Raw genomic sequence first — 13904 nt, 5'->3', positions numbered from 1 at the left:
TGTTTCTTAGCAGCATACAGCTGTTCATTTACATACTAGTCAACTTATTTTAATTGTAATGCAATTATACCCTGTATTTTATATTTGTGGATAAAAACAAATGAAGCCAACTTATTCTTTTTTCATCTTTTCTTTATTCCTATTCAACATCAGATTTTATATGCTTTGTTTGTTACGCCATAAAATGGGCAAAAATACAAGCCATCATTATAATATTTAATGCACAAACTATGGTGCAACAAAAAAGCACCCATAACGTATAAAAATACAAAAATGGCTTTCGTAAAGCAACTAAACAAAAACAAGTAAGACACAATAAGGCATTATAAATGCCTTAACATAAAATACAAATGTAGCTTCAAATCAATGTCACTAACCTAAAACGAAAAAAGTTAATAAAAAAATCATTTAATTAAAAAACAAAAAGGTTTAGTGATAGTTCGCCAAAATTTTTTAATTCTGTCATCATTAGCTCACCCTCTGGTTATTTCAAACGTTTATGACTTTCTTTCTTCTGTAGAATACAAAAGAAGATATTTTGAAGAAAGTTGGTAACTGAACAGCGCCGACACCCAATCACATCTATTGTATGGACAAAAAAACAATGCGAGTAAATGGGGGCCAGTTACCAACATTATTCAAAATGTCTTCCTGTGTGTTCTGCAGAAAAAAAAAAAAGTTATACAGCTTTACAATGACAAGAGGGTGAGTAAATGATGACAGAATTTTCATTTGTGGGTGAACTCTCACTTTAACAAACAAATGAAAACATGGTTTACAACATACAAGCCGGTTCAACAACAGTTAAAAGGTAGGTTTCTTGAAGCATCTTGGAGACGTTGCCACAGGTCTTCTGGATTTACTTTGTCTCAGTTTGTTCTGGTTCTTCATGTCATTTCAGACAGACTGGATGATGATGATGATGATGAGATCAGATCTCTATGTGGAGCACTAGCTGTTGTCAGACAAAATCTCACTGGATTATTACAATTAATGGCAAAATGAATACTTTTAGTAAACTGATATTTCCTACTGACAGACTACAGCGAAACATAGAAATAACTGACTTAAAACCATTTTTTAGCTGGTAAAAAAACTAGTGTTCTTATAATTTTGGCCACCTCTGTAAATGGAATCAGACTGCTTTTGGACCAAAAAAAATCACCAGAGTCTTAAGCTAATGGTTTCCCTTGTGTCCTTTTTAGAGTTTTAAGGTACCCTGCTTGTGTTGATGAAACAAACAGACATCATTTCTCCATTAAAATAAAAATGAGAATTATGGTCATACGAATCATATGAGTAATAAATATGTCATATTTGATTGAAGCATTCCTACACATTTGTTCATATAAGAACTAACAACCACAATTAATTTAAAGAAAAACTTGCTTCTCTGCAAAGTGAGCCATTAGACTTCTTCCTTGGAAAGAAATATATATTTTGGTCACAGGGGTAGCACATGCTTCCCCGAAGAAATAACAGGGAAACATTATTTAAAGAGCAGATGCAACCGATCAGTGTCTATTTAATGATTTACCGATGCATTTGAGTCCAGCTAAAAAAGATAAAATTGTTAATGAAAGTGCAAGAGCAACACGCCCTGTTGTGCGGCTAATAGTTATGCAATCAAGCCAGCAGTGGTTTTGAAATTGACACATGCACAGTAATCAGACAATAATTAGGGATTTTACTTATAATAGGCCTACCCAGTTACCAAAACATAAATATTTAATAAACTATCTGTTTAATGTATCTTACTATCAATGCATGCACACAGAAAGCTTACCAGCATGTATTACAACAGCTTGACCGAATCTTTATAACTTTTAGACATACTTGATAGCATCACTGATCTATAATAAATCAGTGGGTAACATACGATATTAAATGGATTTTAAGATAACATGAAAAATCAGGCGAATTTGCAGACAATATAAAATATTTCTCACCTACATGGACAGAAAGCGCACATTAAAAGTGTAACTACACAAAAACAATAATTGATTTAGATCGTTCCCGATTCATCTTTTACACAGATATTAGTAAAACGTACAGGTTGGATTAAATGTAGGGTAATTCTTACCTTTTAGTCACGAGCATTTGAATCTCCTGTTTAAGCTAACGCTACCCAGTCACTGTTTCAGAAGTTTTCTGCTACCCAGCATATCTTAGCGTTGCTTTCAGAAATACTTTGCCTGATTAAAACAGGAAATGTTATTAAATAATAAAAACTTCACTGGATATTTAAGATCTAACATTTAATTTAAATATATTACAACCATAGATAAAGGTGCAGACGTACCTCATGCTGATAATCCAAAATGGCGCAGATAGGAAAATATGGTATAATCCTGTTAAATAACAGTGACATACTGTGGTTGTTCAACCACTAACCTGAAGTGAACAAGTCTTCCCACAATGCACTGTATAAAACAGTAACATACTGCTATTAAACAAATACAGCATTTTGCTGTTAAATTTCCATGTAAATTAACAGGAATTTTTTACAGTGTTGACGTATTCAGTCATATATGTTTGACCATAAAATCATCACAGTTTTTTTTAAGTTGTTTCTGCTGTTATAACAGCGGCTACCAGACGCTCATAAAAACGAAAGTCCAGGAGGGTGGTGGAGCAGGGGGCGGGATGAAGGGCCAGGCCCATGATGGGGACGAGGCATGCAGGGAGCTTAGATGCGGCCATCTTGGACGAGGCAGGGGGCTTCGGAGACTCAGAGGTGCCATCTTGGCGCAGGCAGGAAGCTCAGCAGGTTCAGAAATGAATAGTCTGCTAAATGACTAAATTTAAATGTAAATAACGGGAGATGCGGTGTTTGTTTTAATCATTTAAACTATCACAAAACAGTTCTATGAGAACACAGTCCAGATATTTGGAAAAATAAGCAATGTCCAAGAAAGTCTGTACATGGTCCTCAAGGGAATTTTTACCTTGGCTGAGACGGGCCAAAGGGACTGCTGGATCCATTGTTGGCGAGTCGTTCTGTAACAATGAGTAACCCAGGCAGGGAGGCAGCGGATCCACATGCAGTAAGATTTTAATAAACAAAAACACAGAGTAATAAAAGAGCAAAGAAACTATCCGAAGGGCACTGAGCAAAGACACTGGGAACAGGACCAAACATACAACTCACACTAGACAAAGGGAAGAATGAGGTTTAAATACATAGAAACTATAAGATAACAAGACACACCTGGAGGAACTAATAGAGGGTAAGCATTGATCTCACTTTCCCATGTGAACATGCCGGGACACACCCTGGGATACGCTCCCCTGGATGCAAAACAAGCAGCTAAATGGCTGAGGAGAATAGGAGAAACAAAGAAACCGGGACTAAAACACACAATTATTTGCTGAGATTACAAGCAGCTGGACTCGACGGCGATCCGTACGGCTTCACTACGACTTACAAAGGAATCAGGTGTTCCTGGACACTGAAATGTTGCGCGGAATTACGTCTCTTGACAATGTAAGCAGTAATTTTGATGAGGGTTTAGGCGCTCTCCGGCGTGCTCACATGGTAAAGTAACGACACGTCCATACCCTCTGTTAACACTAAAAACTACAAAGGACTATAAAGCACAGTAACATAAAAGTTCACAAACACAGTGGAAACACAAACTATATTATATATATATATAATTATTGTTTATATGTGAATGATATATGAGAATATTTTCCCTACACTATGTACATTATACATTAAATAACATTAAATAACTTTTAACAGATTTGATTTGTAATTGTTATATTGACCACACTTTGTTTTGAAAATTCGTAAAAAAAATCTTTAAAAAGATATTCATTATATCATTTACAAATCAAATCTGTCAAAAGGTCCATAAATTACTGCTGGGAACTGTTTGCGAGCATGTCATCAGTCGAGAGGCGGGGTCACGTGTCATGTAATGCCTTTTCATGTTTTTCCATTTAATGCCTTTTAGCCTGAGGCCGTTTCAACTGACGCCTTATTACATGAGACCTGATGCCTTTTAGCCTGAGGCCGTTTTACCAGATGCCTGATGTGATATCTGAGTACTGACGCTGAGGTCTGAGGACGTCCTACTCTGTATGATGTACATAAAAGTTACATAGTACATAAATACATATTTACAGAGCCCTGTTTACAGTGCACTACAGAAAAGTGTGTTGTGTACACTATCATTGCTGATTAACTTGAAAAAAAAGGGGGAAAAAACATGTTCTTTAGTTTGAAAACAGTGTTTGTATTATTACAGGTAATAACACATTAGATTGGAGGACGAGGAACACTCTACTTGCTCCCAGCTTCACAAGTTCACACACAAACAAAGCAAAATACCAAAATAACTGATACAAAACAAACCCAAAAAATGAAAATAGGGATAATAATCACAAAATAATTAGGACAACTCAACACACAATAACAAAGAAAAAGGGCTTATATAATTAACAAAGGTAAATCAAATGAATGCAGTAATAAACAAACAAAAAGAATGCACAATAAGAAATCAAAGAAAAGAAGACTCCCGCTTTTGAGGGAGAACAACAAAAAAAGAAGAAAGCTAAAAAATACCTGTTTAATTCAGGCAAAGCAACAGCGCCTCCGGACGATAATTCCCACGTAGCCCCAGCCATACGGCAGCTAATCGCCCACAAAGATGCAGTGGTGTAAAGTATTGGAGTAAATGTACTTAGTTACTGTACTTAAGTATCTTTTTGGCTACTTTGTAGTTGTACTGAGTATTAAAGATATTAGCAACTTTTACTCTCTACTTGACTACATTTTTGAACAAGTATATGTACTCTTTACTCCACTACATTTGTAATGACTAATGCAGTTACACATTACATTTTGCATGCCACCTATCTTATAATTAATATTGCCATTTACAGGGCATTGAAGGTACTACAATCTTGTGGATTTTGCCATAACTTACAAAAACTTGTCAACATGGCTTCTTTATATGAATATGAGTGCAGTATCAGGTAGAAGTCAATCGCTGGCGGTTTACACACGGTTAGCCCTTACCCGCTATTTCTACAGTAATATATTGGCAACACTGTTGCCAGCTAGTTACTGTAGGTCACACATCTACAAAAGCTCTTATTTTTAAAACTAACTCTTCCTAAATGTGCTCTAAACATGTTTGCTCAAAATTTGACCATGTGGTGGGACTATTGCCATGAAGTGATGTACACCAGTAAAAAGAATGTATAGTATTTCAATTTTCAAAAGTGCTCTCACACTATATAGACAAAATATTAACCTATAGAATGAGTCGGACACAGAGAAATGAACAATCCACATATGAATCTCAACAATGGTGACAATCAACTGAACAGCTTCATGCTGCAATGCATGCTGGGTACATAGTACAAAACTCATTCATGATTGTTTGTCCCCATTGATGAGGTTTGTATGTCAAGTGTCTAACTGTGTCTCAATTGCAAAGAAAGATTTTCTGACAGAGATCTTTCCATTATAACATGTAATCACGTTACCAAACATATCTTAATAAATCTTAAATGCTATATTATTATTATTTAATGATTGAATTCTTTCAGATGTATCTTCAGTTACTAAGCAAACATAAAGTTGCGGTTCCTGTAAAGTCCCTTTCAGTGTTATTGTATAAGTGAACATTTTAAAGCTACAAGAAAGTCAAAGAGTCCAACCAAAGCAAACACTGATCGCCATAATGGTGACTTAAAACACAATTGAACCACTATGAACTAGAGTTAAATCTCAATAAGATCTTACACAGATGACAGAAATAAAGTGAAAGTGGTGTCTGTAATATGTGAAGATGTTATTGATGTTTGTGTTTAATTCTCCTCTGGTGAAATCTTGACAGATTTATTGTGTTCATCTGTTATTTACACGTGTTCATCTAAGACTGTGTGACTTAAGTGCATTAATAGATTCTTTAATAATGTATCTTCAAACAGCCATTGCAGTAGTTTACTGTAAAACACCTACAGTAACTAGCAGGCAACAGTGTTGACAATACAGTATATTACTGTAGAAATGGCAGGTGAGGGCTAACAGTGTATGTGAAATGAGGACATGACTGCAGCTGGCCATGAGGCCCAAACCAGCATGTCCAGTGCAAAAAGGCTTTGACTTTTTAATTCTACTTAACATTATTTTATTTATCTGTTATATTGAAGAGACCTTTTTGAAGGACTTTGGTTTACTTATGAGCACTTTAGATTAAATGAGTCTTAGGTGTTTGTAATGACGTAGGTTATGGTGTCGGCCATGATTTGTTGCAATTTTGAGGTGTTCAGTCTTATTATGATTTAAGAAAATAAATGCGATTGCTCTCCTCACGAATCGACTGTTTCTAGTTTTTCACTGACGTGTCTCTTAAGTGTTGAGGACTAGTGCTGCTTTGAGCCTACATTCAGTATGAGTAAAATACTCAAGTACTGTTCAAATCAGATACTCAAAGACTTTTACTCAAGTCGTTTTGGAATTGGTGACTTGTAACTTGTAATGGAGTAATTTTCACTGCAAGGTATCTGTACTTTTACTTAAGTATGGTTTTCAGGTGCTCTTTACACCTCTGCAAAGATGCAACAGATCTGTCTGTAACGGAGTTAACATTTAGACAGATCAGGAAACGTAACATAAATGCGAAGTCGTAATCAAAATTTAAAACCACATACCATAAGATCTAAAACCCGAACAATCAGGTAAACAACTTGCTGGAAAGCTGCAGGCTCGTTCAGTCTATCTGGGATCAATGTATGCACGGGAGGGACAAGAACCGTTAAAACACAACAGATCAGTCTGTAATAAAATTCTCAGTTAAACGGATCAATAACTCCCCGCGAATACAAAACAGCGATTACATTTAAAACCACATATCGTAAGGGTAAGATCTCCGGGAACCCAATCAATCAGGCGAACAGACAACAAGTTGAGAAACTGTAGGCTCGTTCCATCTTTCTGGGATTTGACTCGGCTCACTCAAACTTTGGACTGCAACGGACACAAAACCGCACTGCTTTATTATAAACACCGTCTTAAAGACACATCGCGACCATTCCACTTGCCAGCCACAACGTTTCCTTCAACGTTCTTTTCTAAAAGAAAACAAATCAACATAAACTAACGAATGCCACGAACAACTCGGCCAACCTCGCCAAACATACCTGACGGGCGACTATGACACGGAAGCGAGGGGCAACTCTACCACATCACGGTTATAGCAAACAACATTATCAGTATTATCGTGTGTTTTGTTACAATGTGCTGGAAATATCCAAAAAGTACTGATACTTTGTTGAACACAACCTGAAGTAAATCAGACATTCAGTTAAACGCAACAGAAATGTCTGCATGTGTCGTGGCTAGGGCTGGGTACCGAAACCCGGTATTAAACAGGCCCCGGGGCAAAATTCTGAAATACCAGAGCATCCATAAGCTCCGCCTTTATCGGTTCTGCTTTCGGTCCTCAGGAAAAAATGGTATATGTTATTGCTACATTTACATTATCTTGCACATTTTATCTCAACAATAGTTTCTAATTTTCAATAACACCAAGAATTTAGTCTGTGGCGCATGCATAGCTACTCGTTATTCCCAGCAGAGCGCGCGAGGCGGCACGTCACGTGTCTCTCGCGCAGTTTGTGTCCACACAGCGCACACACACACGAACAGCCAGCCGTACAGAAGAAAGACGCTCTAACTTCGTGACGATGAAGGAGAGAACTAAACGTTCAAAAGTGTGCTTACACTTCACCAAGGTTGATGCTGACAGTGACAATGCTCGTTGCCACAAGTGCAACAAAACCTTTGCTTGACAAGTTATCTGTCAAAGCACCTGTCAAAAGTGCATCATGTACAGACAGATCTTGGCCCAATCTAGGTCAGGTATGTACAGAGGCGTATTAAGACCTCATGGTGCCCCTGGGCAACAGCCCCAGAGGTGCCTCCCCATCAACCCGCAAGAATCCACTCATTAAAAGATGTATATATTAAAAGATTTTATAAGAATGAAACTCAGCAATTTACAATATACTATTTTACAAGAATTACACATTAACATGACACATTTGTAGAATAGAACACAAAAACCAACTCTTTTCATCAAGCATTTTTAACAAGTAGGCCTACTGTAGTTAAGGGCAGTGTTGGGTGTAACTAGTTACTAAGTAATTAGTTACTGTAATTTAATTACTTTCCCCTTGAAAAAGTAAAGTAAGGGATTACTGTTATTTTTTCTGTAGTTTAAGTACAGTTACTTCTGATATAATTAAACTAAATACTTTGTGTAATATATGTGTGTGCAGTAGTGGAATTGACATCAAAATTCAAAGTCTAACTTTAAAATCTGTGCTTTAATGTATAATTCTCACATTTGTAATACTTTGGTCAGTTAATAATACTACTTTATGTAGTTTAATATTATTTATTTGAATTAATTAAATAAGCCGTTTCATGTCTATCCTGCAATCGCTTAACTAATCAAGGTTGATATAGGATATAGAAAGTAATTAGTAATAAGTAACTAAATACTTTTTGGAGAGAGTAATTTGTACAGTAATCTAATTACACTATTGGATATGTAATTAGTAACTAGTAATTAATTACTTTTTCAGAGTAACTTACCCAACACTGGTTAAGGGGCACCTGCTTTCTGTTGTAACGTTACATTTCAGGTTTTGATGTAATGAAAAAAAATCACTAAAATTTTTTTAACAGGTGTAAATGTTGTGCGTGCCACAAAGTGGGGGTACAGGGACACACACACACTATAGTTTGCATGTATGTATTCACATTAGGGGGACAATGGAACAATGTACAGATTTTCAGGACATTGGGACTTTAATTCACCAAAGTGGCATTCACCAGATTACAATGTATAGCAAGGTTATTCACAAAAATAACATGAAACGTTATTGTTACTATTTTAACTGCTATACAGCTATTCAAACGCTCTTTTTAAGCACAGTATGTGTATATTCTTCTTACTAAATTACCACATAAGTACTGCGATAAAAGTGTACTCCACTAAAAAGGACACGTATGAATTGATTGCTATAGTGATGACACCGTTCTTCACTTTCACTTCAAAACCCAGGTTTGGACCTTAACTAGTGGCCTTAGCTCTACGCAGAGGCGGATTAACCATTATGGGCAATTGGGCGAGTGCCCAGGGGCACCAGGACTTTAGGGGCACCAAATAAACCAGCAATACAAAATATTTTTTTATAAATGTACATAAGCACTTGTTTTTAAGACTTAAGTCACGCATCTGCGCTAAATAGGTGTGGCACCATGTGCGGGAATACCCCCACTTCAGATAAAAATGGTTCTGTCCTCTTTTTCAACACACCTCCGCCAACATTCCCGCCCATGTTATCTGGTTAGTTACATAGATTTGAGTGAATTAACATTCAGCCAATCACAAGTGACTGCTATTAGGCGAGTCGTCTTTCGTGTAGCCTACACTTTAATCTTCAAACAGATGGAAGCGGGAACGATGCAGCGCGCATTGTTGTAGCGGCGACTACAAATGCGGAGATTAGCACTGATTAATAAAGGTATATATACATGGCATGCGTCCGAAATAAGATGTTATAGTGCCGATAATGTATGTCTAATGTATCTATGTGTGCCCATATGGTTAATCCGCCTCTGGGTATGTACTGTATGCTGAACGCTAACAGACGTTACTTCATCTCTGACATTCTTTATATAATACAGTATATGCTAATGCCATTCACCCTATTTAAAACAACTGTAAATTCGTTTACAAACTGGTTTCCATAACCTTAAAACTATGCTAATTCCATATGGGTGAAAGGACATTACACATTTAATCACTTTTCTATTAGTTAACCGCTAAAATAAATCAGCCTATATGTGTTATCATTTATTATTACACTGAGAACTGAAATAATTCAGTGCAGTACACACAAAATAAACATGCACAAATACATAACTATTTAGAGTCAAATTAAATTACCCTTTTTTGAAATGTTTTTTAAGCTGCAGCAAACCAACCCACGATCCTTCGGATTCCGCTGGTCCATCCCCAAGAAGACATATCTATATATCAAAAAGTACCGATAAGAATACCGTTAATGTACCAGACCGATAAGCAGTATGGATAAGAGTAGTAATACCGATACCCATCCCATAAACACCTGCAGTCATAAGAGCGAACAAGCCCTGTAATCGCAAATAAACGGCAGCAGACGAGGATGTCTCATATCAATAACATTATTTTGCTTGTTTATTTTGCACTCCTGACATAAATGAACAAAACCCGCGTTTCATAATGCGCCTCTGTTATACTGTTGCTAACTTTGGCTGACGCTGGACAGTATTTACCGTTAGTAACGATAAGTTGGTACGGTTTAATGATAACTAAAATATGGCATGATATTACTAACCTTTGGACGTCTTTATCGTGGTTTATCATAAAATCGGTAATTTATATATTCCCGCTGCCCAATGATAGGACAATCAATGACCAGAACCACCAATCACGTCTAAACTGGAAAAGCTTCGCTGGCCCTATCACACTTGTAGGATTGCAGTGTATGATGTCAAACCTCCAGCAAGTAGTGGGTTAAATAGTTGAAATAATGAAATTAGGGTTTTATTCCGTTAACAAAAAAGTAAACATTGTTTGGCTCAGAAAAAAATGATGTCAAAATTATTGTAAGCTTCATTATAAACTGAAATATACAATGAATTAAGTACAGGTCAATAGATCAAAAGATAGACAGACAGACATAAGCACAAGTAAATACAAGTAAAGGGGCGGGTCCTTGACCATGACGTACTCCAGGAGGCATAAACGACAGGTATTATACCAGAGTAGATCAGCAGATCATTGGTCGCTTTTTTTCGTCACAAGCTTCACTACATAGACAAAACGAATGATAGACAGAAAGACCGATAGATAGACAGTACATTGTGTTATACAACAGGTCACATGTGACAGTTAATAAATGTACACCTTGATAGATCCAACTCTGGGATATGGCTTATAGATCTTTTAGATCTAAAATTTGAGTCCAGTTTCACTAGATCTCTCTCCGTCAGGAACTTATTAAACCTGGAAATATCAACTCCGTCGTGAGTCAATACTTTAACCCAACCACCAGGGAGATACAGCGCTGAAGGTAAGAACAGCAGGCAGGAGACGAAGTGATGTTAAATAAACTGAAAAATGATTTATTGAATAATCTCAGTTGTGCTTTAATGCTCAGTCAAGCGCTGTCAAACTTCGTCTGACTAGAAACAGATTCAATATGTGTTTTTAACCATTCAAGATTACAGTATCAAAACATTGTCTCATGACGTTATTATGAACCTTGAGATGGAGACCATTGGATACTCATATCAGCATAAGAGACGATACAACTCCCAACGAGGTTAAACAACAGGAAAGGAAGGAACAAATAATACGAATAGAAGTGAATAATAAAATAAATGAATGAATACATACGATAGATGAATATTGTAATAAATGAAATAGAATAATAAGTGTATGTTTCTATCCAGATCTATCAACCTCTAAAAGATACAAAATATACATGCAGGAGTATCATTCTTATAATATATCAACCGTGGACCCTTTAAAGAGTATGTACAGAATATGATAGTTCTATCTGTTAATTCAAGTGTTTTACTTAATTTATTTTTTCTTAGTCTGAGAAAGACATTTACATTACATTTATATTGACATTGTTTTCCTAAAGACATCCTCTAGATGTGCACACAGGAAGTAAACTGATCTGGTCATGTGACTAGTGTGGAAGGTCATATGACCAGATCAGTTTACTTCCTGTGTGCACATCTAGAGGTATCCACATTGATACATTTAAATGGAGAAAAAAATTATTGTCTTAATTAAAAAGTTTAATTTCTCGCCCAAAGCCAACAACAACACTTTTAGAGCTTCCAGAAATAAAAAAAGATCACAATTGTGACCGGTGGGATTAACCAGCTGAAGACGTAGCTCCGTCTTCTTTGATTTGATTGGTCACTGCTCGGCTCTATAACCAGTAACTCCTGCCTCTTTTCATTTGATTGGCCACCTCACTTGTTTTGATATTGCAATGTTGCGTTTAGTCAGTAATTTCCCAAATTTTGACACTCACCACAAAAAAAAATGTGGGTATGGCCCTATGTGAGAAAATGGGTGTGTGTAGTGAATATATCACAAAAAAGTTGTAATTTCTTCTTTCTCTTGGGGGCCCCCTCGTGGCGGCGAGGCCCTAAGCAGCAGCTTAGTTAGCTCATAGGGAGGGCCGGCTCTGTGTGGACGATCTTAGCTCTTTTGAACTGAAATGGTGTAGTAGAGGGGCTTTGTGTTCTGTGTATGAAAATGAATTGCTCTTTACATGTTTTTTATAATTTTGTTTTTACTACTGACATGAGTTTCCTCTTGTAAACTTGCAGATGTAATAAAGAGCTTTCTAAATTCAAACCATCTCTTTCTGTCTGTCTCTCTCTTTCTGTCTCTCTCTCGGTGTCTGTCAGATGGAAGGGCAGGTTGTGGCGATGCGCGTGTTGGTGACGGGTGGCAGCGGGCTGGTCGGGCGAGCCATCGAGCGGGTGCTAAAGGAGGAGGGTGGAGCAAGAGAAGGAGAGGAGTGGATATTCCTGTCATCCAAAGATGCCAATCTCATGTAAGACCTTCAGTAATAAACACACCCAGAGACGTATAAATCTTACTGTTATTAGTATCATTAGTATCTTATATAATTTTCTGTTGATTCTGATGTTCTTGTAATTGTTGTGTTGACTTCAGAGACGCTGAAGAGACGAGAGCAATCTTTCAGAAGCATCGTCCGACACACGTCATTCATTTGGCCGCTATGGTGGGTGGAGTCTACAAACACATAAGACAGAAACTGGACTTCTGGGTAATTATTATCATTTACTTCAATCTGACTTTGTGTCTTTAACACAAGGCAGTACAGTTGAAATGTATTTTCACTCTACGTGTTTCTTCATTTCAGAGAAATAACATTCGCATCAATGACAACGTGCTGCAGGCGTCTCATGAGGTCGGGGTGGTGAAGGTGGTGTCCTGTCTGTCCACATGCATCTTCCCTGATAAAACAACTTATCCCATCGACGAGACTATGGTACACAAACACACTTTCTCTTGTATGTGGGTGGGACAGGACATTTTAAAGTTTAAAGTAGAATTTTAAAGTTTTACTTAATTAGGTAATTAAAGTTTCACTTAATGACCTGTGCTTCTCTCTCCTTTATCTTAAATGTGTGCTCTCACTGTGCGCGCGCGTGTGTGTGTGTGTGTGTGTGTGTGCGTGTGCGTGCGTACTTTTGTATGTACGTGTGTGTGTGCGTGTGTGTGTGTGTGTGTGTGTGTGTGTGCGTGTGCGTGCGTACTTTTGTATGTACGTGTGTGTGTGTGTGGCCACTGTCCGTGCCGCGTAGCCACGCGCACTGTGTTTCACTATAACTTTCGCTACCGAGTGTCGAGCGCACACCCGTCCGAGTAAACAACCACATCAATAACTTTGAAAATCCCTACTTACTCCATTTACATAAGGTGCCGCTCGTTCCGTGTGTGCGCGCTGCGACATTCTCGGCGCGAACTACTCGCTCATCTATCGACTGTCTACGACCTGGACACCTAATACATCCACCTTACCTCCCCACACCTCACAACATTCCACCCACGCCACCTAACACATATCCAGTCTAAGCGCCTTCTGCTCAAGCTAGTGCCGTGTTTGCACACGATCGCTGTGGCCTGATTGCTATCAGCTAAGCAATTACCCGCTCCATACTATAATCGATGTGTGTAGCGTGCGGTTGGAGAATGGTTTGTCGTGTCGTGGCCTACTTTGTATGTACGCGGTGTTCATTTGGTGTTTCGTGGTGTTATTTTGCCATGGGC

The 13904-nt window shown here is 37.6% G+C and overlaps 1 protein-coding gene across 6 annotated transcripts in view; it reads left to right on the top strand.

Moving 5' to 3' along the window:
• The window catches only part of LOC130565689 (GDP-L-fucose synthase-like), a 38414-nt gene that overhangs the window by 20762 nt on the left and 3748 nt on the right, over window positions 1–13904 (top strand). For all 6 annotated transcript variants that reach the window (XM_057352677.1, XM_057352679.1, XM_057352676.1 and 3 more), the window contains 3 exons: window positions 12512–12660; window positions 12783–12897; window positions 12994–13122. In XM_057352677.1, coding sequence (XP_057208660.1) covers window positions 12512–12660; window positions 12783–12897; window positions 12994–13122 — 393 coding nt within the window. The remainder of the gene's footprint in view (window positions 1–12511; window positions 12661–12782; window positions 12898–12993; window positions 13123–13904) is intronic.

This window comes from Triplophysa rosa, linkage group LG15 (assembly GCF_024868665.1).
Source record: "Triplophysa rosa linkage group LG15, Trosa_1v2, whole genome shotgun sequence".
Taxonomy (NCBI): Eukaryota; Metazoa; Chordata; class Actinopteri; order Cypriniformes; family Nemacheilidae; genus Triplophysa; species Triplophysa rosa.
This window is presented reverse-complemented; position numbering and strand designations above follow the sequence as displayed.